Below are 27211 nucleotides of genomic sequence, written 5' to 3' on the forward strand. Positions count from 1 at the left end.
TTCATGACAGTAGAGAGTCCATGATGTTTTTGGGGTGGGAGCATATTAGGATTTCACAGTGAAGCATGAAGAACAGAGAATCACTATCTTGTTTTAAAATGCCTGCTTGTTGCTGGGTCATCAAGTCCTGCAGATCGGGTCATCTCATTCTTACTATCAGCGACCTGGACGAAACAGCGGCGATCAATTAAACAAGATGCAGATATAATGTGCTCTACCTGCCTTTAGTTTCATGGCGCTGTTGAGTCGAACTACAGGTGATCCAAACCGCTGGCCCTCGCCAATATGGGGAGAATCTTCAGATGGGCCGGATGTCGTCACAACAGACGGTTCTTTAGATTAATCGTTCTATAGGGAATATACTGATATTGATCAAACTCTTATTTAAATAAGCAAAAGCAGGATTTAATGAGTTGATAAACTATATGTTATTCCTGTGGATATGTAGCTACATGCTGTAAAGCAGTGTTACACCTCACTTCACAGTGCTTATTCACTATCCATATCATGTAGTAACAATGCAATTATAAAGTCATATGTATGTATTAAGTTGTGTCTTAGCTTATATTGTAAAAATACAAGTTCGCTGTTTCACGTACCTAGATTATGTTATGCAACAGGAGTTGTTACGCATGCACACAGCAAACGTGTAACAAGCTACGTTAAAAGATTCACTTGTAAAACATGTAGAAAGAGATCAAATTCCATGCCATGTTCTTATTATAAATGTGTAACAATAATTTCCTATAACTCACGGTGTATAGTTACAGGTTGCTCCATAATGTAAAAAGAGATTACTATCACAATATAACTCTTAACTTGATTATTATTAGATCGATTATTACATTACTTGACATTGTATGATTAATGAACAAGTACACTGTAATGTAGAGAATCGGTAGTCCGCAGTTCTAAATTTAAGCTTTTTGTCCGTGATCCAAACATAAAATGGGAAGCTGTGAGGAACTCCTGCCCTGAATACTACTACGTGTTGAGTAAGCTTCAAAGTTCATTTTCCAAAACAATTGAGTCGCAAACACCAGAACTTGATTGGATTGTACATTTTATATTACATTCAAGAGGTATTTTTCAAAAATTTACAAAAATAATCCAATCAAAGGAACTACATACACTACTTATTTTACATGCAAGTCAGAACTGTCTAACATTACAGAGACATTGGCTTCTGCGATGACAGGGATTCTTTCTGACTTGTTGCTGCTCACCTGGCCATTTGTGACTTAAAATAAAGGTATCTATACAAAATACTCAGCCAAGACATATGAGGAGTTCTATTCAACAATACGGCTAATGAATTGTGGGATGAAGCTTTAAAATAAATATACATATGTTGTTTGTATGCAGTTTTGTGTTCTATAATGCAATGAACTTTACTTTCAGTAAACCTTTTAGTATATTAATAATGAAGCTCTCTGTTGATAATACACCTGAGAATCGACATGGATCTTTCTTGTTCATGTAATTTGCCACAGGATGGCATTTGTAAAATGACAACCACATAGAAACACAGCCTACACACAAAAACAAGAAAATGTGACCATCCTTGTTAACATATACAGACATATAACACAACATGGCTTAAGATATGAAAATGTGTGAGCACTGACTGGAAAATGGATATGGTTGAGTGGAAGGTAAGTTTACATTTCGTTTTGTGAAAAGCACACTTGGTTCGGCAATACTTTTCACACTCACTGCGCTCTATGCCTGATTCCCCAACAACCATTGTGCAAGTACACTAATTCAATCATTGTCATGAAAATAAACAGAAACAAAAAAAAAATTCTGCTCTCCATGGCCATTACACATAACATAAATATAACTACGCCACGCAAGACCATGTATCCATCTAAACAAAAATATCTGTTTCACATGAAAATATTTTTACAAAACCCTGATACATTTATTATTTTCCTTGCTTTTTTTTGGAGCAACTTCAGCCTAAGCAGATCTTCAAGGGCTTTTACACAGTGGCATGGTCCAAAATTGCTGGACTGCAATTTGTAATTAGTTTTGTATGATTCTGTCCATGTCCGTTGTAGTGTTTACCTTTTACAAAACCATTATTCTCTAAAATATGTTCTTGTTAGACTGCTTAGTATAAATAACAGGACACATTATCATAATCAAAAGGGCACATCAAATTTTTTCTTGAAGGTCGTCATAGTTTTGAGAGTAAAGTCTTATTTCAGAAAAATGAAACACAGTTTCATACAATTGTAGAAAAACACAGTCACAGTCCTTCTGTTAAATGTAATGTTATAAAACCTAAAGTGAAACGCTACTCCTGTCAATAATATAGACATTTAACATCAACAAAAATACTTTGACCTAACAAATTACAAATTTATTTAGAGTTAACAGTTTAGGACTTGAGGCACAATTCTCCAGACAACAACCGGCTATTATTGGCTAAGTTATTGCAAGACATGTTAAATTACACACATATCTTAACAATAAGTTAAATCTTCACCCTTTGCCTATTTTCTCCCTGTAACCATTTAGTCAGCCCTGCTCACTATCAGACTTTTAGTTTAAATACATTTAAAACAAAAAGTTGCACCTTTTGTCGGTTGTCTTGTCTCGAGGGACAAGGGCCATAGGAAGAAAACATACAAACACGGAAAACAAAAAAGTGCTGGTGTTCAGAGCAAAAATGGTTTCGACCAGTAAACCAATCAAATCTCTTCTCTCGTATCTATGATTGGGAAATGGTAATACATTTCAGTTATAAAGAGAAAAATAAACCCAACAAGAACGCCATTGACATATACTTGAGCCTTATAAAAAAAACATAAATATAACCCTCGGTTTCTCAAAACCAACTGTAGGTGCAGCGATCCATGAGGTGGCCCCTGTAGTAGTCTGTTCTTAGGAGATGATCAGTCACAGACTGGGATTCCCTGCACGTTGTTTTTGTATGATAACAGTTGTATATGTACACATGTGTGCGTGCATGTGTGCGCGTGCGTCTGTGTCTGTATCTCTATGTGTGTGTGTGTGTGTGTGTGTGTGTGTGTGTGTGTGTGTGTGTGTGTGTGTGTGTGTGTGTGTGTGTGTGTGTGTGTGTGTGTCAGAGGAACAGAGGGAGGGAAAGAGAGTGATAGGTAGAGTATGCATAAGTGGCGTCAGTATGGAGTGAGACGTCACAGACGCGTCTCCCGGTCCCTGCTGTGGTGCTCGGCCGTTGGCTGCGACCCCTCCGTGTCACGGACCACCGGCTCACGGACCGACTTCGTCTCAGGGACCACCGCCGCCTCACGGTCTGCCGTCTCGTCCTTCCCCAGCACCTCCATCTCCGCCCCACCGTTGGCCAGCGCCCCCCGGACGGCGTTCCTCTGCTCCCTCCTCACCTGCTGCCGGAGCAGGAGGAACCCCGGGATGCACACCAGGAAGGAGGCGGAGCGCAGGCTCAGCGTCAGGCCCAGGTAGGCCGTCCTGCAGGGGGGGGGTCACAGATGGGCGGCAGAAGCTCAGGAGGTAAAGCGGGTTGACTGGCAACCGCAAGGTTGCTAAGTGGATCCCCGGCTCCTCCTAGCTGAGTGTCGAGGTATCCCTGAGCAAGACGCCTCACCCTGACTGCTCCCGACGAGCTGGCTGTCCCCTTGCGTGGCTGACACCGCTGTCGGTGTGTGAATATGTGCATGAATGGGGGAATACTAGGCAATATTGTAAAGCGCTTTGGATAAAAATGCAATATAAATGCATTCTATGTACCATTTAGCATTGGACACGCAGAGGGACGGTACAACACACAGCTGAAGATGTGCTTCTGGTGGTCTCATTGGTGAATGTATTGCGTTCGCTTCAGAAGACATTGAAAGAAATGTCTATGAAAGACTTGACAATGACAGTTTTATTTATTCAAAAGCTAGTTAGTGAAACTCGACACGTGTGGGCAGAAACCTCATTGTCAACTTTGTATAGCCTTTAACAAAGAAATTAAACCAAGACCTTATTACACTTAACGGAACGCTTACACAATACCTTATATCATATTCTGTCCGGTCTAAACATTAGTTTGGATTATAGAAAATATATTGTCTCACTATATACTAGTCACTACAAATGTTACGTGAATAAAATCATCATCGAATTCACCATGTACACAACACAATTACAGTTTGTACAGTTGGTCTTCCATAAATTAATAAGTAAAATATTTGAAACCTATCTGTATCAGTACCAAGTGCACTGAACATGTGTATTGATCAGGTTATCTAATGCATCCAATCAGATGAGGGGTGTACCTGTAGGCAGCAGTGTTGTAGATCCTGCAGGCCCCAATTCCACCACACCTCTTCTGACCCCACTTCAGACACGTCGTGTCAATGATGGCCCCGAAGTAGATGGGGGCTGGGATGCCGGCTGTTAGGGGATCAAATTTAAACAATCTGGGTGGCTGCATTGTTCCAGGTGGTTATACATTTATTTACAAATCATGGCAAAATAGTGCCACCCATTGTTGACCTAAAGGAGTTATAACAGCATTATCAAATTGCTATGCATATCCCGTTGCCCACTCATTGGTTTGAGTTTGGCTTTAGTGTGTGATAATCTGCATATAGTTTAACAAAACGTCTGTAAATGTAAGAAATACATCCATAAATGAGAGTAGAACGGTGATTTCAATGTTCCAACTTACCTAGGGTTCTTGTGGCCAGGGCATGGAAACCCAAGGCTAAAGACTTGAGCTGTGGTTCAATGCACCTGCATGAGAAAATGCATATTAAATATGAAAATGAACAAATATGCCATATAGGCAGGTTAAATAACATGTTAACTTGATCTCTGCTCATAACACATACATTGTATTATAAAAAAGAATCTGAAGAATAAACCACAAATCAACACATTTCTTCAGGTCAGGTTGAAATGATTAGAGCATTTCCAAGCATCTCCAGGCTTGACGATGCGTTTCCTCTTTTAACAGCAGCAGGACACATGCACAGGGCTGAGAATGTGAGGCTTGTTAATTCAGTGTCATGTGTTCTGTGTGCCCTATAGGCTGTGGGTCATGAGGCCTGTCGACACAGACCCAACATTCAGAGGCTGAATAGTAACTCATCTATAATGGCTCAACTTTTGCATGGTTTTCTCACAAGATATCTCTGACATTTCACTTTAATTGCCATTGAGTTATGGCAAAATTTCATGGCCAAGTCAAAGAGCATGGGGGATATCCACATGCGTATCTCTTGTCAATGAGCATAACTGTTCTTTCAATGACCTTCATGTTTAGCCTGATATAATCAGATAAACATAGATTATCCGTTCCCATAAATGAAGGGGGAAAAGATGAGAAAGAAAAGAAAACAAGCATTGGCAATAACGTTTTGAATTATCTCTTGCCAGCACTTGTTGTCCAACTGAAAAGGTTCTGACATGGCGGGGTTCCTGCTTTGATGTGACCTCAGTCGCCTTCCCATTAATAATACAGCTGGAGCTTGGCCTGTTGTAGAAGGGTGAGCGTTTCGATAAGGATGTAGGAGCTTCTCCATTTTGCATTGCAGCGACTACTAAGCAGTTTAAATGGCTTTCATGGACTGCTTAAATGACTGGATTAACCGCTCCTCAAGCCCTTTTGGCAGGATGGTTAGGCACAGAGGTGGTATGCTTGATGCCAATTTGCCGGATGAAAGATGAGGATTCCTCGGGTGTAAATCGGCGGCCGTTTCAGGTAAATCTGTACTTTCAAAGACCGTCCAGAGGACTTCGTTGATGTGGCATTTTTCACTATGAAGACCTCTAGCCACTTTGAATACGCATCAATCACCAAGTGGAACATTCAATCCAGAAAAGGCACTGCATAGTCTACGTTGAATCCTCTGTCTGGTGATCGATACCTGGCCACCATATGCAGCTTCTAGCTCACTACGCCTATGTGTCCCTCATGGGGTGCTTCAAGCACTTCAGAGCACAGCGTGGGCGGTCCTACAACCCTGGTGGCCCACGTGATGCTCCCATGACACAGATAGTTTCTCAGGTCGACCGAAGTACTCCAACTGTGTTTTTAGGTAGCACCCTGCACCATCGTTTTTTTTCTCGACCAGTCTCTTGATTGTTTTTTCGTACTGATGCCAGGCAAGTTCTCCTTCTCGGTCAGGGGGGACAATCTCAGGCGGATCCTCGAATATGGAGTTTTCCTTTGGCTCACATGGCAGTGGTGGGAGTTCAACAGCATTTCCATGCTGTGTTGTTCCTTTGTACCATATCATGTGGTCCTGGGCGCCTAAGAACAATGCCCATCTCTGTGAGCATGCTGCAGTCATAGCCGGGATCGATCTTTTCTCTCTTTCTTCTCCTTTCTTGAATGTCAGGTCACAGCCTTTGGTTCTCTCTTCCAGGTCATTCTTTTGATGGCAACTGACAAAAAAGCAATCTCGGCCAGCTCCTGTCCACACTCTGTTAGCTCTGCTTCAAGATTAGAAAGATGGGAGCATGGCCCATCAAATTAACATCATCCAAATAGCCCTAGGTGCCTGGAATTCACTGTAGGATCTGATCTTTAGCTTGCTGCCTAACAATACTAACCATATATATATGACTCAGATCTGACATTATATATTATATAACTACTGTCTGACATTATGTATCATATATCAGCTAGTTTCTGACATTATACATTATGTATTGAACTTATATCTGACCTTATGAGCAGCATGTAACCGGGGGTCCCACCCAGAGATATGATGAAGGAGGTGATGACGGACAGAGCCAGGAAGTACGGGAACATCCGGTCACAGTCCTCTCTGTCGAGGCACTGGCCCGTCCTGGCTGTTAGGTTACCAGCAGAACCAACGCAGCTACACTGAGCGAAGACCTGAGGGGCGCGCGCGCACACACACACACACACACACACGCACACACACACACGCACACGCACACGCACACGCGCACACGCACACGCAGACGCACACACACACGTACGTTTATTAAAATACCTGCTTAAATTCTCCCTAGGGTGTGGACCCTGGTATATTTGTAAACCATAATCCCCCTTAATGCATAGTAATTGTGTAGAATAAATAAATAAAATATTTATGTTTGGATCAATTGCGAATTTCCTATTGCTATTGATTTACTATATTATTTAATATATACTGTCTCCAGTAGCTTTGTTATGCATCGGCTCCGTTCCTCATTAGCGTTCAAAGAAAGAGACCACATAACTTATTGATAGTCGCATGCAAAGGAAGCTGGGCTGAGCTACATCTGAGAACTCCATTGAAGGATTAAACCTGAGCTGGAATTTGATGTGAATAACATACGAATGTGAAAGATAGATGAGACAATGGATGATGAAGAGATAGCAGAAGAGATAATAGATCAAATGAGGCTAAGGTCATCTTGCTTGATTGAGGAAATTTAGCAGCTGAGACATATTTATGTTCTACTGCTCATAGACATAGTTTGGATTTGTATTGATTGATAGCATTAGGTGCCAGACAATGACATCAGATTCTATGGGCGACAAAAGGCTTAATGAAAATAGAAAATAGACTACATTATTTTGGAAATACAAGGACAACTCTAGAGAAACATCCAAAGGCATCCATGTTTGTTGGTTCAAATCTTCTGCTTCAAGCTTGTTTTACAAGCCCCCTGATGAGTTACAACGCCAAATGCAACAGGAGGGCTCTGGGACTTATTTCGCTGTGCTGGAGTCTGTGGCTTTAAAGGTAATCGCGTTATCTCCTATTAGACTGAACATATTTTTGAGGATGTCGACACAAAGTATGACGTTGATGTATTTCATGGATTAGAAATAAAAATCTTCAATGATGATTCTGATGTCAATAACATATAATAATTGATCATTGGTGCTCCAAAACAAGTAAAAACACATAAGAGGCTTGGGATTTTGGCAAAATGACACAAGACTGTAACATAATTCACACATTCATACCAACAGGCCACATATGGCCTTGCCAATTAAAAGAGGCTTCTTTCTCATCAGCTCATACTGGAGGCCATTCATCATGTGTAAATTCTAGAGATACGAGTGGTCAAGATGTTTGAGAGACCCAGATGCTCAAGGCCACAAGAACAAGTGTAATTCCCGTACATAGCCATAAACCAAGTTGCAATGCCAACACATAGCGGCAAGGGACAGCATAAAGACACATACGGGTATCCAGGGGGGCGGGAGTTCAGCACCATGCTTAGCCAATCAGAGCACATAACTGAGTCCACGCCTGCCCAGTAGATAAGTCACAAAACATAGCCCAGGGGGCTAGAACGCTCCAGGTAACGCATCTTTCAGATGCCCTACTAAGTGTATCGCCACGCGGGCCCATACAATTCCCCTCCTTTTGCTTCATAGAGACTAGACCAAAACTTTACCAAATAAAGTGAGGTAAAGCGATCCTGACTCGGCAGACTTTTTCCAAAAGAACACGGCAAGACAGACGTCCGACAAAAGAGAGAACCTCAGCGGTCCTTGAAGCTACAGCTCTACAGAGGAAAGCCTTGGGGGAGGGGGGGGGGGGTACTGCTTACAGTGTTGCTCCCAGAGCCATCGGAGCGGGTGCAGCCGGCCAGACAGGGGGACACATACGTGATGCCGTCCTCCCCACACACCGGGTCCCAGTCGTTGGGCGAACACACGCAGTCTGAGTTGCACGCTGTGAACGCTGAGGGCTTATCGAAGAGCAGCACGTCCATCCTGGGAGCACAGAGAGACGGAGAAGGCAGAGGGAGGATTTACAGACACAGTTACGAAATTAGGATCTCTATGTGTGCACGTGATGAGGTGGGCATGTGTCTCCCCCGTTTCATCTCACCCGTCGTACGGCACCGTCACCCCGGCCACCTTGGCGTTCTCGCAGCTCATGGCGAAGAAGAACAAAGAGAGGAAGTAGCCAATCAGAGAGGTGCCGAAGGCAAACTTGGCCGCGCCCATCAGGCTCAGCTTCAGCTTCTTCATGCACAGCCCCCCGGAGAACATGCCCAGTGCCACCGCCGGGATGTTGACCACGCCTGCAGGTCACACAGCGGAGGCAACACGTTCCGGGTCAATACTCAGGTAAATACCCAGGTAAATACCCAGGTTAATACTCAGGTTAATGCCCAGGTTAATACTCAGGTAAATACCCAAGTTAATACTCAGGTTAATACCCAGGGAAATACCCAGGGAAATACCCAGGTTAATACTCAGGTTAATGCCCAGGGAAATACCCAGGGAAATACCCAGGTTAATACTCAGGTTAATGCCCAGGTTAATATTCCGATTAATACCCAAGTTAATACTCAGGTTAATACCCAGGGAAATACCCATTGGAAATACCCAGGTTAATACCCAGGTTAATACTCAGGTTAATACTCAGGTTAATACTCAGGTTAATACTCAGGTTAATACTCAGGTTAATACTGAGGTTAATACCCAGGTTAATACTCAGGTTAATACTCAGGTTGATACTCAGGTTAATACTCAGGTTAATACTCAGGTTAATACTCAGGTTAATACCCAGGGAGATACCCAGGTTAATACTCAGTTTAATACTCAGGTTAATACTCAGGTTGATACTCAGGTTAATACTCAGGTTAATACTCAGGTTAATACTCAGGTTAATACCCAGGGAGATACCCAGGTTAATACTCAGTTTAATACTCAGGTTAATACTCAGGTTGATACTCAGGTTAATACTCAGGTTAATACTCAGGTTAATACTCAGGTTAATACCCAGGGAGATACCCTGGCTCGCTGTACATTATCCCGACTACTTACTATATGATATAACAAAAAATTGTTGTATTGATTTACACTTATTTTATTGCCTCCACCAGAGGAAATTGTCAGATTGGGAATAGTGTCCATAGCAACGGCCTGTCATAAAAAGAAGAGGTCTGCCATACAGAGATAACAGCTGAATGCCGTAATTAACTAATAACTACAAATAATAAAGTACTAGGAAAAGTATAAATAAAGTACTATAGGTTTAACAACCTACCCATGAGGAAGTTGGCCTTGGAGGCTGACTGCCCGAAGTGCTGCTCGATGTACTTGGGCTTGTAGGTCACCATGCCGATGAGGGAGTTGAGCTGGATGATGGTAACACACAGGTAGATCAGGTAAATGGGGTTTCCCAGCAAGATCCGCAGGGTCGGGATGAAATCTGTAGAGGGAACACCGCTGTTAGAAACACACTGCAGGCCTCAGATCTCGAGGACTCAGGGTCTTTAAATCTATAATGAGTATTGTTAATGTTGTATATTATACGTTGTATTATTATTGATATTTATTATTTATAATTTATTTAGTTTTTCATTGTTTTTAATAAGATATTTGAATTGTGAACTTTATACCCGACTGCTATACTGGAAAGCTTTTTATAAAACAAAGATATAAATGAGAGCAGTTAAATATGCTAAACATCTACTACTAATGCCTCGCATGTCAAAATAAAATGACTTAAATGTAAGGTTACCATAAGTACATTTCACTCCACCGTCCTAGGAGGACAATTATAGGAAGAGGAGGAATCACTTTGTCTTCATAACGCTGGCATTATACAGAGGGAAATGTATCCACTGTCAGAAAACTGTTCTAGACGCAACAATACTCATCATGAGGAGACACACCTCAAAGGGGTGAGGAGATACGCTTGTTCAAATGGGAGCTTTATCAGACAATTGCTATAGCGCCACTGTAGGAGCCATATTAAATGTGCTTTATTTTCGTGTAATTTTACCCCGTGCCACTAGGGAGCTGTGTGGTTCAGTTGACCTCGGGTCAGCAGAGTGAGGCATTTAACCTGATTGAACCTGATCACAGGTTGTTGTTGATGGGGAAGCAAACAGTTTTTCGACTGTGCCCATGTGCCCGTGTCCCCGTGTGTTAATGCATCTTAGTTTAGTGAGGAATTCTGGTTTATTGTTTTGTTACATGTATTTTGAGTTAGAATTATTGGGGCTGTGTATTATTGGAAGGAAAATAAACCAGCAAAATAAACTGAACTGTCTTCGTTTTTGCAGTAATTGGAGCGCGCTGGGCGCACATCGGAAACTATAAACGGAATCAACAGCCAGTACTACTAAGTTTAGGGCTTAGTCAGTACAGCCACCATAGCATTATTACAACCATAAAAAATTAAAATAAATACAGTACAAAATACCAAACGTTCTAAAACCTGTGTACCTCTGGCCATCTCCAGGAACCCCGTGGGCTCGTCTGCGGGGTACTTGTTCTCCAGCAGAGGGGAGTCTTTGATGAAGCTGGTCTGCTCCGGGGTGCAGCGCGCGGCGCCCCTCTGCCCGACGGGCAGGGAGCGGGGCAGGAACCAGAAGGGGATGGCCGACAGCAGGGTCAGAGCCCCGGCTATGAGGTAGCCCAGCCACCAGGCCCCCACCCAGCGGGAGTCTGAGGGCCCGATGGAGATGGTCTCTGGACAGGGACAGAGCGGGCGCTTTGTGAATATGTACATAGAGTGAGATAGATAAGAAGGTATGGGAGATAGAGGGGAGGACATGCAGCAAAGGACCACGGGCAGGACTCGAACCACCTGGCACACGCTCTACCCGATGAGCCACCAGTGTGCCCCGATATGGAAGCCATTTTTTTCCAGGTCACATTTAGCTAGTAAGTACATGCTTTTATCGGAAGCGAGTTACATTGAATTCAGATACATGTGGTTAATGAGCAGTTAGGGTAAGGGGTTAGGTGGCCCGCTCAAGAATACAGACAGGTAGGCAGTGGATATGGGGATCGAACCCAGTTACTTTAATTGGGGAGTCGAATACCCTAACCATTATATTTCATTATCTTAGCGGCCAAACAAATGAAGGTCAAATCTAGCATCATGTATGCTAGCCAGAATATATCTTGGATATTGCTTCGCAAAATATCATGCGAGATAACCCTTTTAGAAATTTCCTGAAAAGCTTTCTCGGAAGCCAAAGGTAAGGTAAAAGTATCTGTATAGGCACTCACCCATGTTTACAAATCCAATGTCCACATAGATTTTGGCGCACATGGACCCCAACAGGTAACCAAACACGGGGCCCACGACGGAGATGGTTTGCACACAGCCTGGGGTATCCATAACACAACAAAGAACACAAATAAATTAAGAAATACATGAAGAAAGCCGATGTGTGCGTACATGCAGCATGGTGATATAAATCACTTTAGGTGAATCTCCACAACAGTATTCATTCATAAAGTGAGATTATAAAGTAAATGAACACATACATAACAACAAAGTTGTTGTTGTGGCCATTTCCCCAACAGGCAAACATGTAGGTCAGACCTTTTTGCATAATTAATTATAATACATCCAGCGTACAGATTACAAGATGCGGTCTAGCAGCTGCACTAGATCGTCCATCCCGGTCCGAACAAATTGACAGACATCAGACTACAGTTCTCTTATTTTTAACGGCTGGACTGGATAAAAGTGGCAGCCAAATGTGTAACATTTTAATGGAATTGTATCCTATTTTTGTACATTACATCCATCAAAGGTTGATCCATGCTTGAGCTCCTCACACAAATACAACACCCGATACAACACCGGGGAAATCAATACTTCCAACACCCCCAAGTCTGAACTAACCAAGTGACCCGAACAGCAACACCAGAAGAAAATGTAAAATACAACTGTTACAAGTATTGTTTGTGTTTCTCTTACCGACATACAGAGCAGCGTTCTCCTGGCTGGCAAAGTCGTCTATGTAAGAGATCCCTAGAGGCTGGACAGGAGTCTCTCCTATCCCTCGCAGAACGTTTCCCAGCAGCACGTAGATCCACATGGACATGTTGGATTCTCCTTCACATTCTGGTACCAACACAGGAACGCACTACAGTTGGCCATTGATCTTAACACACCTCATATGTTTGTGTGAGTGCGTGTTTGCACGGGTATGAGTGTGTGTGTGTGTAGATGATTGTGTGTGTGGGTGTGTGTGTGTGTGTATATGAGTGTGTGTGTTTGTGTGTGTGTGTGTGTGTGTGTGTGTGTGTGTGTGTGTGTGTGTGTGTGTGTGTGTGTGTGTGTGCGTCTGTGTGTGTGTGTGTGTGTGCGTCTGTGTGTGTGTGTGTGTGTGTGTGTGTGTGTGTGTGTGTGTGTGTGTGTGTGTCTGTGCGTCTGTGTGTGTGTGTGTGTGTGCGTCTGTGTGTGTGTGTGTGTGTGTGTGTGTGTGTGTGTGTGTGTGTGTGTGTGGCTGTGCGTCTGTGTGTGTGTAGTGTACATATGAAGGTACTTGTGTTGGGCACGCCGGGCAGGATGCTGCCTTGGGCCACGATGGCGGCTGAATCTTTTGGGCAGGGTGCCGGGCTGTCGGTGGAGTTGATCTCCCAGCGCACCGACGTTTCAAACTCATAGCTACACACACAAAGTTAGCACGGCCTTGTTAGGTGGTTCAGCAGATTCAGATATTCACATGAGCCAATATTTAGCCTTCATGGCCACATTCACAGAACGAATGTAAACAAATAAGTCAAATCGTATCAAATCACAAAACAAACTGAAAACATGCCCTGAGAGACCTTCCTCAGTTGAAGTGTGTTCAACAGAATAAGGGTTTCGCATCATAAACGGTGTCCGCCTGTCTCCTTACTCACCGGCCGATGATGAAGTGAGGCAGGGCAATGATGAAGGTGCCAATAGACATCAGCAGACAGCCAATGGCGATGATCTTTGGCCGGTGGAGCTTTGCTCCAAAGTAGCTGACAAACGCAATCACCAACAGGTTCCCTTTGAAGGAAGAGCATGACAGATGAAATGCGATTGATTGTCGGCTTGCATGGACACATGCAAAGAAATCCAAGAAAAAAACCTTCCTTGATATTTAATGAATGTTTGTTTTTTGTGTGAATCTAATAATTCCATTACGAGCCATTCAAATGCAATGCTGTGAAATGTGACGGTATGCTGTTCTTGTGCTGTTCGTGAATTTATTTACTGCACAGAGTGAAATAATTATGCATGACAATGTATACACATTTCTATTGTGAGGTAGACGCTAGCAAATTGAAGTGAGAATGAAAAAAATACATATTTAAGAAGGTTTAACATAGCCTCAAACCTTGAAAATATACTGCCGTAACAACTTCACATGAACCATGGTTGGAGAGAAAATAAAAAAAATTATAATTCATTAATTTTGCTACTAATTTCAGACCAAGTGTGAAACCCTTTAAAGAAAATACTAGTTGGTTTTTGTGTGTTTCTGTGTGTGTAAGGCATCTTAAAGTGTTTATTTAGGTTGCCTGCATTTCTGCAGTTGAGGATTAGCTCATGTTAATTTAAATCACTTGTGGATGACAATCACTTGATTGAGTAGACAGTATTTCAAAAGCAAACAACATTAAAATATATTCACAAAAAAAGCAGCAAAGGAAGACTAAGAAGAAAGCAAACCAAATATGGCAAAGAAGACTAACTGTAGCCACTACGTGGAAGAAACTTAAAGGGGATGAGAAGATGAGGTTGGGCTTGCTTCCTTGTTTGACACACTACCAAAAAAGACTCACTGGGAACCCGGAAAAATATGTTCCAATAACATTTATTACTGAATAGTATCTACTTCTTAGAATAAGCACAAAGTCTAATCAAATCAAAGTAATTACAGCGATCAAATGTTGCGATCAAAAGCATGATGAGATCAAATTCCGTTGCGGTCAACAAAAAGTATGGCGACCCTTTCACCCTCTCTTTCTCCATACAGGCCAACACGTGAATGGTTTAAACAGGTGCTTAATAGTAATTGAGTATCACCACCCATATCCACGGGTCCCAGCTCTCAAGCACATCGCAATCACAAAAAATTTACATAACAAATCCAAACTAATAAAAATATCACAAATATCAATCATGACAAACCTTAAAATATTTCAAATATAACAATGAACTCATTCCTGGCTCCTACACTAACTAAATGCCCATATATGGCAATAGAACCAACTAGGAGACCAATTAGTGCAACACATTAGAATAGACAAAAAACATGTTTGTTCCAGGCTTGAAGTTGATTTAGGGACAGAGACAGAGAATGAACCGAGGAATCCTACACAAAGCCGCGACAAAATGAAAAAAAGGATACAGATAGAAAGAAAGATGAAAGACAGAAAGAAAGGAAAAAGCCAGTGAAATAATAAGGAAGAGAGAGTATACATTTACACATCAAAGAGGTTTATCATTATTTATTGACCTTGCTATTCTCGCTGATGTGTGACCTTAGAGATTAGCAACCTCCACAAGCAATCTGCTCCTTTCCTTTCGCCGCTTTCATCTCCTTTATCCCCCCCCCCCAACACACACTTCTCCTTCTTTATGCTTCCCTCCAACATGTTCTGTTACCATGGTAACCGTCACATGGAAACAGCCTGTTGCCTGGACCACGAAGAGCTAAAGTATACATGCAAGGTGATAGAACAAGATGGAGTTTAAATTTGAGAGCCACACACACATACACACAGAGACAGAGACAGAGACAGAGACAGATAAACAAAGAGAGAGAGAGTGGGGGGGGGGAGAGGGAGAAAGAGAGAGAGACCCCAGAAGGCGTTCACTACTGTAATGTGTTCAAGCTGTAAAAGTCCCATTTTGCTCAAGAGGACACAATACTGCCTAACTCTCTGAGCAAAGGTAAGGTAATGTGTGAATGCATGGCCTCCGGATACAACATGCGTAAACCTAATTAGCATTCCATGTGTTCTCTACTGATTATCTCCTCAGTTAACCACAAATGGATCAGCTGCCTTCCAGTAACAAAAGGTTACAGAAAAGGTTGCATTAGTAGGCCTACTGCTGTAAGGGTCGGGATAAATCTATAAGGCAGCCTAAACCATTATTAGCACAGAGGAGAGGAAAGCTACAAACTATAGTTCTGCAATACAAGTGAACACTAGGCGAATTGGTATGGATTTCCTTTTGGGGCTTATGTTATTTTTGTAATGCCTACATAATGGAAGATAGATTCAGTGTATCTAGCCTGACTCAAGGGGAGCTATTGCTTCCTGTGGAATAGAGTCAATAACACAGTACTCATTCTTCATGTTTTTTCTGCTCCTCAAGCTTAAACATCAACAGCAAAAAAGTGTATTAATGACGTTGATAAAAGACTGTATGTTGTTGTGTTTACATTTGTTTGGGTTGTCATTTCGGCTCCCAAACTAGGCGTGATGCATTTATTTGTCTCAAGCAAGTTTGCTGAAAAATATATGCATAGCATAAATTCATTTATACAATCTCCATGGCAAGTCATGGGTGACTGTACCGTGACCCAATGTCCCTCCGGGGCTCAGTAAAGTACGTCTGATTCTGTGTTATTCTCTGCTTCTGTCAAGCCGCTGTTAAGATGTGTTGATGGGGAACGACAGCAGTGGTATATCATCAACTCTCTAGGACAGACTCTCACACTTTGGTCGCACAACAAATCCATTCAACACAGCCAAACAGCTTATTCACTGGAACAGGATCAAGTCATTTTATCAGCCAACGTAAGCAAGAGAGTTAGGGGATATATCTCATGAAAACAACCACCACCTACACATCGTTCACAAAAATGGAGCATCTCCTTCGTTCTCTCCATCTCTCTCTCACACACATGCATACACACACACAGACACACACACACACACACACAGACACACACACACACACACACACACACACAGACACACACATACACACACACACAATCTCATACACACACACACACACACACACACACACACACACACACACACACACACACACACACACACACACACAGACACACACACACACACACACAGACACACACATACACACACACACAATCTCATACACACACACACACACACACACACACACACACACACACACACACACACACACACACACACACACACACTTCCGTCTCCCTTGTGCTCCTGGAAGCCTTTATATTAACTACCTTGAATACCTCAGATGTACAGGACGCCACTGGGGGAGCACGCCCGTGACGCGGGGGCCACAAGCAGAGCGCCGGAGAACCGCGGCGAGGGGTGGGCCGCGGGCTTACTCACCGACCTCAAAGCTCCCGTCGATGACGCCGATCAGGTAGCTGGGTATGTCGAAGCGTCTCTCCAACTGGGTTATTGTGCTCTTCATGTAGCTCCCCGACAGAGACTTGGAGAAGTAGGCGAAGGACAAGGCCCCCAGAAACATCTGCAGGTAACAGAGAGAGAGAGGGATAGAAAGAGAGATAGAAGGATAGAGAGAGAGAGACAAAAAGAGGGAGAGATAGAGAGGGAGAGAGAGAGGGAAAGAGAAAGAGAGAGGGAGAGAGAGAGAGAGAGAGAGAGAGAGAGAGAGAGAGAGAGATTAATTGATTAAAGAAAGAAAGAATGAATAAGAAAATGAGGAAAGAACATAAGCATAAATACATATGCAAATATTACATCTCTTCATTTGCCAAAAAGCGAATCTTACTCACAGCCATAGGTAAATATGTATACACTATGTATGCAAAGAGCAAAGAGAGTTGTTGTTATTCCAACAGAGCGCATTCATGCTGCTCTCCTCACATGGGGATGGTATCACAACAACCTCTCTGTTCTGATTATTATGTCAAATGCATGGGAAACGTTTTTTTAACATTCAACTTTCTTGAATGGCTGGATTTGTGATGAATGAGACAAGTGTTGTTAATCCGGTTGGGTTCAACTATCATTTGATCACAAGCATGGATTTGAGAAAACTTTGGACTGTCACCTTGTCCACTGAACTCAGGAGGACAGTTCTTCCCCTACAGCTCTGATTAGTTGACCCTGCCTGTTATACAGTGTCTTCTATTTCCCACAGAAAGAGATAACTGGGCAAACGTTCAGATGAGATTGCACAGGGTTAGAGACACTTTTTAAAACTCCTTGAACAAACAGACCTTTGGCAGTAAATTTAGAGGGCAAGCCCAATGTGCCATTTATGTAGGTCTCTGATTGTAACCAATGAAGAGCAAACATTGTATGGGAACGCACAAGACCAAAACAAAGCCAACCAACTTCAAAACCCTCAAACCTTCCCAATGGTTTTACCTTGCTCGGTGTCTGCAGGGGTTACATGTACACACACACACACACACATACAAAGTGGGCTTTCATCATTTGCAACGTTTCATGTCCTACCTTAAGGCTGGAGCAAGGGGACGAGCCTGCGTCTCTACTCGGGGCGTTAGATCTTCCATTCTCCCCCAAGCGGCCCTGTTCCGCTCCCACCGCCATCCTCCACAAATAGCAGGCGCTCTTCTTGGCCCCAGTCTCACCAGTAATGTAATTTCTGGGTCTTGATGCATGCAGTCCTGTGATGGATAATTGAGGCATGTGACCCACTTCTCATCCTTAGCACAACAACTGAAGTGTCTTTTTGGCAGAAAGGAGAGGAAACGCACGCTCAAACACAGACTGTTACTCCTGTCAAGACGTTATCATGCCTCACTACTAGTAGTGTAGAAACTGTGCTAGTGTGTTAGGGTTAGGTAGGTTTTCACAACTTTTTACCAAACAATATTTTCGCAATTATTTTGGAGATTGAAACACTGTGCATCATAAGCTATTCAGAAAATGGCTAGACTAGTTCCGAAAAATAATAAATGGTCTTGTATCTCTCCTCAGCTACCCAAGTGAATACTCATTGGGCTTAGATGGCTATTTGTTGTCAGCATGTATTGTTGGATAAAAGATTAAGGGACTCAAGTATGGGAAATTGCTATGGTCATTGTAGAATTTGCCTATTTAAATTGTGTCTGGACCCACAGTACTTGCAGTTTATTTTCCTTCTTACTATTTTTGATTCTTTAATATTTTTATATTATTCTTATGCCCTAAACACCAAGACAAATTCCTTGTAAGTGGTAAACTTAGTTGGCGATAAAGTAAATTCAGATTGTTATCATCCAAATGATTCACTGTTGGACATTTAAAAAAAGTAAAAAAATGTATACCCATGAATACATTTGCTTTACACCCGGTAGCAGAGGGCATGCTACAGTGCTTTGCCCTTTGCCCAACTCCAAATGAATGCTAAGGCCTACCGACCGACCCTGTCAATTTATGTGCGACCAAAATTATTTAATGAGCTTTAAAAAACATAAATCAAAATCCGCTGCCGCTGAAAAAAATAACAAATACCCTACCTACCCATGACCTCAACTGACAACCAACAGGAACCAAACTTTTTTTTTAGGCCTAAAGCGTTCCTTTGTTATGATATGCCCACAGAAAGACAAAAGGATGCTCAACACAGGTAGCATATGACTTTCCAATTTTAACATTGTATCCTACATACATTTTTTATTTTGTGCATTTAAGTCCAGATTTAGACCATGATCAACCCATATCACTGCTGGCTAACCCACTGCTTTTCATCTAAAATAGTTTATTTTGGGACGGGTTAAGTTTTCCACCACTGTTACAAATGTGTATGGGCTAGGCTGGTGGAGGCAGTCCCAGCCCAAAGACCCAAAATAATCGGAGGGGTTTTTGACTTTCTGGCTGTCAGTATGGTACCAGGTAACCTCTGATCACCACCAAGTATTCACTCCTATTAAGCGCATACCAAAAACATAGCCTCTTCTGAAAACGCATGTTTACGGTTTTCCTCAATGTGTTTAGGGGAAAGTCCACCTGACCTCTCTGACCATCAGCGCAAACCTATAATTAAACAAGGAATGTGCAACATTAAGGAGGTTCATTCAGACTCAAATCGGATTGCTGTATCTGAGGCTTACGATTCAAAGCCAGTGGTGTCAGATCTCACATGAAGGCAGGCTTAGCAAAGACTGTGGGTTGTCTGTTTACTAATTGGCAAGAAGGATTCAAATTTCAAACACTTCAACCTCGTCGCCTGCAAGAAACGCAGGCATCATATATTATATATCGTCATCACTGATGATTCCTCTACGAGTTTTTTTCTTATAATGCCAACAATTGTATACAATATCTACCTATATTTAATGTGGAGACAGGTCCCTAGAGATATTAAAGATGGTGCATATCCACCATGTCAAGATAAGAATAAACAATATGCACTATATGCCTTCTTATTACCTGACATAAACACTCTGCACTTAGAATTCAATATTCACAAGCAGATTTTGATGTCATTGAATCACTCAACTACTACCTCCCACTACATCTGCGTGTCAGATCCACTCGCTCATATAACATGCACAGGCAACCACAAGAACTTTGGAATACACACACACACACACACACACACACACACACACACACACACACACACACACACACACACACACACACACACACACACACACACACACACACACACACACACAAAGCTTTTCTTGTTAGATCAAATCGATCAATCTTAGAATACTTATACTTCGATTGAACATAATGCTCCTTACACGAAGAAAAATGTCTTGAAGTTAACAAGTTGTACAGTATTATATATACAGTATTATTAACCTTGTGCCTCTTCGGAGGGTGCTAAAAATCCTTTACAAAAACGCACGCTTCAAAATAAAAGCCTTGTGCTAATAAAACAGGAAAAAAGACAGTAAAAGCTTAGACCATGCACAAATACGTTATGAAGCAACAAAAATACAATGTTTAACAGGGCTTTCTCTTGTTTAAAGCAAAAACACGATTTGGGTTAGTTACACTCCCACCAAAATTACGAATGTCTCATTAAATAATGTACAGCATTAATAATAATTTTCACACAAAGAATGAAACTATCCTTTCACAGTAATTAGCTTAAAGGTCCCATGACATGCTATTTTATGTATTCTTTAATATAGGTATTAGTGGGCAACTAACACAGTATTCAAAGACGTTCCAGAAATTCAGCCGTGGTGCAGAGTTACAGCCACTCCGAGCCAGTCGCACATTGAGCTTCCCCCAAATGCGCTGTTTTGGTGTCTGTAGCTATAATGCAAATGAGGAGGAGCGAGGCGGGTCAAGGAGGAGGGTGGGGGTGTGGCCCTGAGCAGCTTGCAGCCACGATACCATGCGCTCTGTTTACAGTGGATGTATCGCAATGGCGAGGCGCACAGCCTTTAGTCTAGAACACACGGGAGTCCTGGAGCTCTATATCTAAATATTATCATATAGCCTACACAGATATCTATATCATATAATATATATTATCACGGCCAAAAGCTGTGTGAGCCGATATTATGAATCTCAAACGACCGCGTTGGGTTCTCCGACGTTCCTGGTTCTTCAACGTCCACGTCAATGTGAATACACACACTGTAACGCAAGTGTTTCTTGTCGGTTCTTTGACGTGTCTTGTATTTCCACAACGAGACTGTCGTGGGGGTTATCTGAGCCATGTTTGAGAAGGAATTGGGGAAAGGAACTTTGGTTTGACTCGCTGAAGTACATGAACTGCGACATGCCGCCGGTTGCCGCGAGGCACCATCGCCCGGCAGCGGGCAGCCGGCAGCAGGCAGCGCGCGGTTCAGTCGACGTTCAGGTTGATGTGAAAGTGGAAGAACCAGAGACGTCGCAGAACCCGACAAAGTCGTTTGTGATTCATAATATCGTCTGGAGGCGCACACAATATGTTATATGATATAGATATCTATGTATATGATATTATTTAGATATAGAGCTCCAGGACTGTAACGCAAGTGTTGTACACTTCCTTGTTATTTGGATAACCGTTCTGCTGTTGGTGTGATGGCGCATAACACGTCGGACTCTCGTATCTGGTATTTCTACAACGAGACTCGTATTGGGGGTTATCTCAGCCAAGGTTGAGAATGAATTGGGGGGAAGGAACTTTGGCTTTGACTCCCTCAAGAACATGAACCACGACATGGAGGAGAAAGGGATTGTTGGCGGCGAATGTCTCCCGCTTGAGCCCCGCTGAGGGACCACCGCCGGAGGCGGAGGTGCATAAGCGCTGCCCGGCAAAGATCCCTTTCTCCTCCTTGTCGTGGTTCATGTTCTTGAGGGAGTCAAAGCCAAAGTTCCTTCCCCCCAATTCATTCTCAACCTTGGCTGAGATAACCCCCAATACGAGTCTCGTTGTAGAAATACCAGAGACGAGAGTCCGACGTGTTATGCGCCATCACACCAACAGCAGAACGGTTATCCAAATAACAAGGAAGTGTACAACACTTGCGTTACAGTCCTGGAGCTCTATATCTAAATAATATCATATAATACATAGATATCTATATCATATAACATATTGTGTGCGCCTCCAGACGATATTATGAATCACAAACGACTTTGTCGGCTTCTGCGACGTCTCTGGTTCTTCCACTTTCACATCAACCTGAAGTCGACTGAACCGCGCGCTGCCTGCGGCCGGCTGCCCGCTGCCGGGCGATGGTGCCTCGCGGCAACCGGCGGCATGTCGCAGTTCATGTACTTCAGCGAGTCAAACCAAAGTTCCTTTCCCCCAATTCCTTCTCAACCATGGCTTAGATAACCCCCACGACAGTCTCGTTGTGGAAATGCAAGACACGTCAAAGAACCGACAAGAAACACTTGCGTTACAGTGTGTGTATTCACACACACACATGTAGCGCTCGCACGGTCGAGTCTCATTGGCGGGCCAACGTCTCTGGGCGGGCCAGGCAGAGTAAGGGGAGGAGCTGAGATTCCTGATGACGTCATGAGCACAGACATTCCAAATCAGCGCGCTTGAGCCTCCGTTTTTTCAAAGGCGAGCAGAACAGCTTGTGCTAGTTTTACACCAAACGCAAGTTTTAGCCACTGGGGGACCATAGGCAGGCTAGGGGAACTCATTTTTATGTTAGAAAACCTCCCAAAGTGAGATTTTCATGTCATGGGACCTTTAAAGGGCAGGGGCATCTCCAGGTGTCCCTGTTCGTTTTTCTTAATGCCTTCTTTCAGTTTGCTCAGGAATATGAGATCCTCTTGTGAGACAGTCTTGTCGTCTCCTTTGGTGTCCTTGAAGTCTGACTCCAGTACACTAAAGACATCTATAGGTGTTACAGGAGGGAGTTCCTTTAAAGTGACTCTATGACACAGGCTGGTTTCTGTTTCATCAAGGCTTGGTGTTGAGTATCCATCAATGCTCCAACCCAGATCTGTGAGGATGGCGTAGGGCTCGTAGTCTTTACCAGTAATTACTTGTCTGGGTGTTAGTGTTACTGGTAAAGGAGAGGTGGCATAATTTCGTTGAGTGCTGTTAAGTGAGGCCATTTTCTTGCAGTTTCACATGAAACTGCAAGACTGTCTCACAAGAGGATCTCATATTCCTGAGCAAACTGAAAGAAGGCATTAAGAAAAACGAACAGGGACATCTGGAGATGCCCCTGCCCAGTTTCACATGAGGGTATGTGATCCCGATTCACAAGAATGCACTCTTTAGTGTATGACGGAGGAAGGTTGATTTGGGGGCATGAATTGTAGCCTCTCTCACGGAGCCCAGACACCCTGTCACTGTCAGTGATTGTGTTCTCTCCTAACAAAGTGGTAAGTTTAAGCTTTACAGGGTAGGAGTCTGCCTGTAATTTATTGCTCACTTCTCTGTCGATGAAGCAGCTGTCGCTACGAGTTTCTAATAATGCATAGACAAGCTGATCGTCAGATTGGTTTTTAACAGAAGACACCCACACAGGAACGATCATGGAAGTGATGCATGACTGACCTCCTTCAGTGACTGCGAGTGCCGTGGCTGTCGTGGTTTCATGTACAGCGGTTGGTTCTGTGTTCCCAAGTGACTCCGTCCCTTTCTTTTTCTTCACGTTTTTATTACACTGACAGTGGCCAGCGGCCGGCAGCCAGCGCGGCCGGGCAGCCTGCGCGGCCGGGCAGCCTGCGCGGCTGGCCTGTCTTCGCGGCTGGCCTGTCTTCGCAGCTAGCCAGCCGATACCAGCCAGGCGTTGCTGCCCGTCATTACGTCGTATGATTATCATACCATCGTACTAAATCATACAAAAATGTTCAAATGAAAGAGACCGATTACGATTACGAGTTTGAGAAAAATAGTAAATATATACCTGATCGTGATGAGTATCGAACAGCCATTGTGATGATTACCAACCTAGGGCCACTACCACTTTTACCACTGTGCCATTGACGTTTCGTCGTTGCACTTTTATTAAACTATATAACTCTATAACGAAGAACTTTGTACCTATAGGCTACTTTATTAGGCTTAATGACATTTAACAAAACAAATAGGCTATGTATAATTTCGAAAATACATTATTTCAATATGCCCCAAATTACAACTAATATATCACTCTATAACGAAGTGCTTTGTGCATAATATACCTTATTAGGCTTAATGACATTTAACAAAACAAATATATAGGCTATATATAAGATATAAAATTCATTATTTGAATACGCCCCAAATTACAACTAATACATCATATTGATACTGATAGACCAACGATTTTATCATTTTAAACTGTACTTCAATATAGAAATATTAAAACAATATTAGCAATAAAGAGCTGGAGGTAGCTTTCGCCCTTTCTGGTACTTCAACTGTCGCAAAAAACCCGTTAATAACATGCAAATTAACTGATTAAGGACCGCCCATAGACTTTGAGCGACCGAGCCAGCCAGCGACCAAAACGGCAGCCAGACGAGCGACCAACACAGCGACCAATGCGACCTACGTCGCGACCAATGCGACCTACGTCGCGACCAATGCGACCTACGTCGCGACCAATGCGACCTACGTCGCGACGCACGTCGTTGGCCACTCAGAGAGTGGCCCTGCTCGCTATATTTTAAGAGTCACCAATGCGGCTATAGATGGGAAGTGCTAGTGTAAAGCAGTAAACGGAAAACAATTGATTTATTGAATCATAAATTAAATAATCTCGCATTTGGCTTGCGTAACGTATCGACTCTTCGTTTGAGTCTCTCATAATACGGGTTTTAGCAAATATGCCAATAGGGTCACCTGTATGAAAATGATAGTATTAGTGGCAGCATAAATGGATTTAGCCCGCAAAAACATAGACCCTAATTTATTGGTTGGTCAGCGATGCTCTGAGACTTGCTGCCCTAATCTTTCCCGGAGGAACCTCGTGATCATAATCAAAAAATACACGACTAAACTCAAAGCTATTGGAAGATCCCTCTTCCCTCGGCATTTCAACAAGAAGATGTCGAGAGGCATGCTTTTGAGACATAGATCGTACGGGATTCCGTGTTTGCCTTCAGAGGACTGTGACCCTCGAAAATAGACTGAAGGAGAGAGCAGCGATTCAACATCTCTGAGTGAGGCACATCTACATGTAACCTGTAGGTCGAAATGTAGGCTACATCGAATAGAAATCGAACACATTTCAAGCTAAGCACATAGCCGAGGTGAAAGAGTACAGGTGGGCTTCAAACAGCCAGGTCACAGCCTGTTACAACAAGCCATGTATAAATGTAAAGGTTATGACGTCAATTCAGGCAAACAACGTTGTTCAATGTTCCCTTTAAGCGCCAGTTGTATTGTTACACAACTGAAACCAGAGGATCATGTGTACACATGGCATTAGGAGAAAATGAAACTTTTAGAGTTGCACCGGAGAGAAGAGACCACGGAACCACCTGATGTCTATTTTATTAAAGCAGGCTAGTCTACTTTAGTTACAATAAACGATTTGACCTTTTTTTCTTGCAGGTATATACAATATAAATCAATGATCCAGAAAAACATAACCCTAACCCCATAATATAAAAAAAATGCCTTTAGTCTAGATAATTCATACCTTTCTATTACTAATATTAGGCTATTTACCAAATATCGGGTGCGGTTTCCTTTGAGCCTCCAAGCCGAAGTGAGAGAGACAGCGCCAGTAGACCAGGGGGAAGTTATCCCAGGCATGGGGACGACATGACGAGGAAGAATGGAGCCCCGACGGGTCTGCTATTCCACCCCTCTTCCCTGCTGGTAGGCTATATTGCGGTTTAATTAAAGGACCAAAGTCAATCCGTTGTTGATGTCTCCCAAAATATAGTCCACGGTGAACTTCATGCTCATTAGAGAGAGCGTCGTCATTATAAACTAAGTCATAAAGGTGCGCTCTCCCACGGACCTGGAGCCGCTCGTTCAGCTCAGCCAGTGACGAGCGGGCAGCAGCAGCGTTCAGTATGGAGGACTGTGTCACAGGAACATCTGATCCACATACAGATTCTTCTTGGGTCCCCTAGCTGTCTCTCTCTCTCTCTCTCCCTTTCTGTCTCGTCTATCGGTCCTAGCCACCAGTTTTTTTTTTAAATAGCAGTATTATACACATACAAACGCAGGCAAGAACGGGGTAAATATTGTGTGGCAAAAGGGTCAAAACGACGCCTCATTTCAGATGTGCGTTGATATTAATCGACGTCAAATCGGCCTACCTTAGTTTTTTTTACGGCGTATAAAACGCAGACGCTTCCAAACAGTTTTTTTCGCCGCTTTTCCTAAACTCTAGAAAGGCGTTTTGGACAGATTAGACTGTTATGAAAGCGCGCTATTTGACACGTGCAATAGCGCGCTTTCATAACAATCAAATGACCAGTCTATTAATGCGTATTTCTCTCGTTCTCGCTGTGCATTACTTCACTACACTATGTGGACCTATATCGGGTGTTTTGTCCAACTCAGTGGGCCTAGTAGCCTACACTAACAATGATTTTTTCACTTGCATCACCACGTTTGTCTCCCTTTTTTTCAGAAAGTAGCGCATTGATCCATATTTCCGCCTGCTCCGAATGTGTTCAATGTGCAATTTATGCATGTTATGTAGGCCTACATCTATAGTCTAATATGAATAAAACGCAGATAAAACCCATATTAGGGGTCTAACGCTGCTCTTACACATTGAAGACTGCAATTGGACCGAATAGATTATTTATAGCAATTGCAAGCGAACGATGAAGGGATAATTTATGGACTAGTGCGGTCTGATTTTGGTTAATTGGTTTGTTGATCGGGTGAAGAAGGTGCATAATTACGAGCTGCGACAATCAAGAGGAGGAGGCAATTTCACTGATGAAAACGTTCAATTGAAGGAAAACTAGCTTTCAAACGGCTTTTTGAGATAGGCCTACTCTGCACATTTTTACGGCGTATTGAAGTTCAACGGCGTAATAGCAAGTTTAATGAAAGTCACAACACTTCTCTGTTTTGGCACCACAGTGGTGGAAAGAGCTACCTGCCGTTGTCAGGACCGCAGAGTCGCTCACCAGCTTCCGAATAAAACTCAAGACTCACCTGTTCAGAGTTCACCTCTGCATTGCCACCCCCTCCCACCCCTCCTACTTATTGTATGTTGTACG

General features: G+C 42.9%; 1 protein-coding gene across 3 annotated transcripts; it reads right to left on the reverse strand.

Annotated features, from left to right (window-relative positions):
- Positions 1 to 1543: 1543 nt before the first annotated feature.
- On the reverse strand, positions 1544 to 26072 carry slco1c1 (solute carrier organic anion transporter family, member 1C1). Of its 3 annotated transcripts, XM_060075027.1 has the most exons (15): positions 25689 to 26072; positions 18113 to 18285; positions 17015 to 17156; positions 13586 to 13718; positions 13225 to 13346; positions 12654 to 12800; positions 11954 to 12052; positions 11162 to 11407; positions 9975 to 10139; positions 8808 to 9003; positions 8524 to 8689; positions 6672 to 6844; positions 4667 to 4731; positions 4272 to 4389; positions 1544 to 3459 (listed from the first exon to the last, which is right to left on the reverse strand). In XM_060075027.1, exons 2-15 carry the CDS (start codon positions 18206 to 18208, stop codon positions 3168 to 3170), a joined length of 2160 nt encoding a protein of 719 aa, XP_059931010.1. In that variant the 5' UTR covers positions 18209 to 18285; positions 25689 to 26072; the 3' UTR covers positions 1544 to 3167. The 3 variants fall into 3 exon arrangements, with proteins under 3 accessions (XP_059931010.1, XP_059931009.1, XP_059931011.1); XM_060075026.1 differs by lacking the exon at positions 18113 to 18285 and having other exon boundaries at positions 25689 to 25919; XM_060075028.1 differs by lacking the exons at positions 18113 to 18285; positions 25689 to 26072 and having other exon boundaries at positions 17019 to 17142.
- Between the last annotated feature and the right edge of the window lie 1139 nt (positions 26073 to 27211).

Source organism: Gadus macrocephalus, chromosome 16, assembly GCF_031168955.1.
Source record: "Gadus macrocephalus chromosome 16, ASM3116895v1".
NCBI classification, from domain to species: domain Eukaryota; kingdom Metazoa; phylum Chordata; class Actinopteri; order Gadiformes; family Gadidae; genus Gadus; species Gadus macrocephalus.

What these genes read in the sequence shown, in the direction of transcription:
- slco1c1 (XM_060075027.1), bottom strand. Translation starts at nt 18,208, where the DNA reads ATGGCGGTGGGAGCGGAACAGGGCCGCTTGGGGGAGAATGGAAGATCT. An exon ending in ATGGCTCTGGGAGCAACACT is followed by an intron (nt 6,845 to 8,523) that starts GTAAGCAGTACC and finishes CGCGCCCCTCAG; the next exon opens with GTCTTCGCTCAGTGTAGCTG. An exon ending in CCTGGCCACAAGAACCCTAG is followed by an intron (nt 4,390 to 4,666) that starts GTAAGTTGGAAC and finishes ATCCCCTAACAG; the next exon opens with CCGGCATCCCAGCCCCCATC.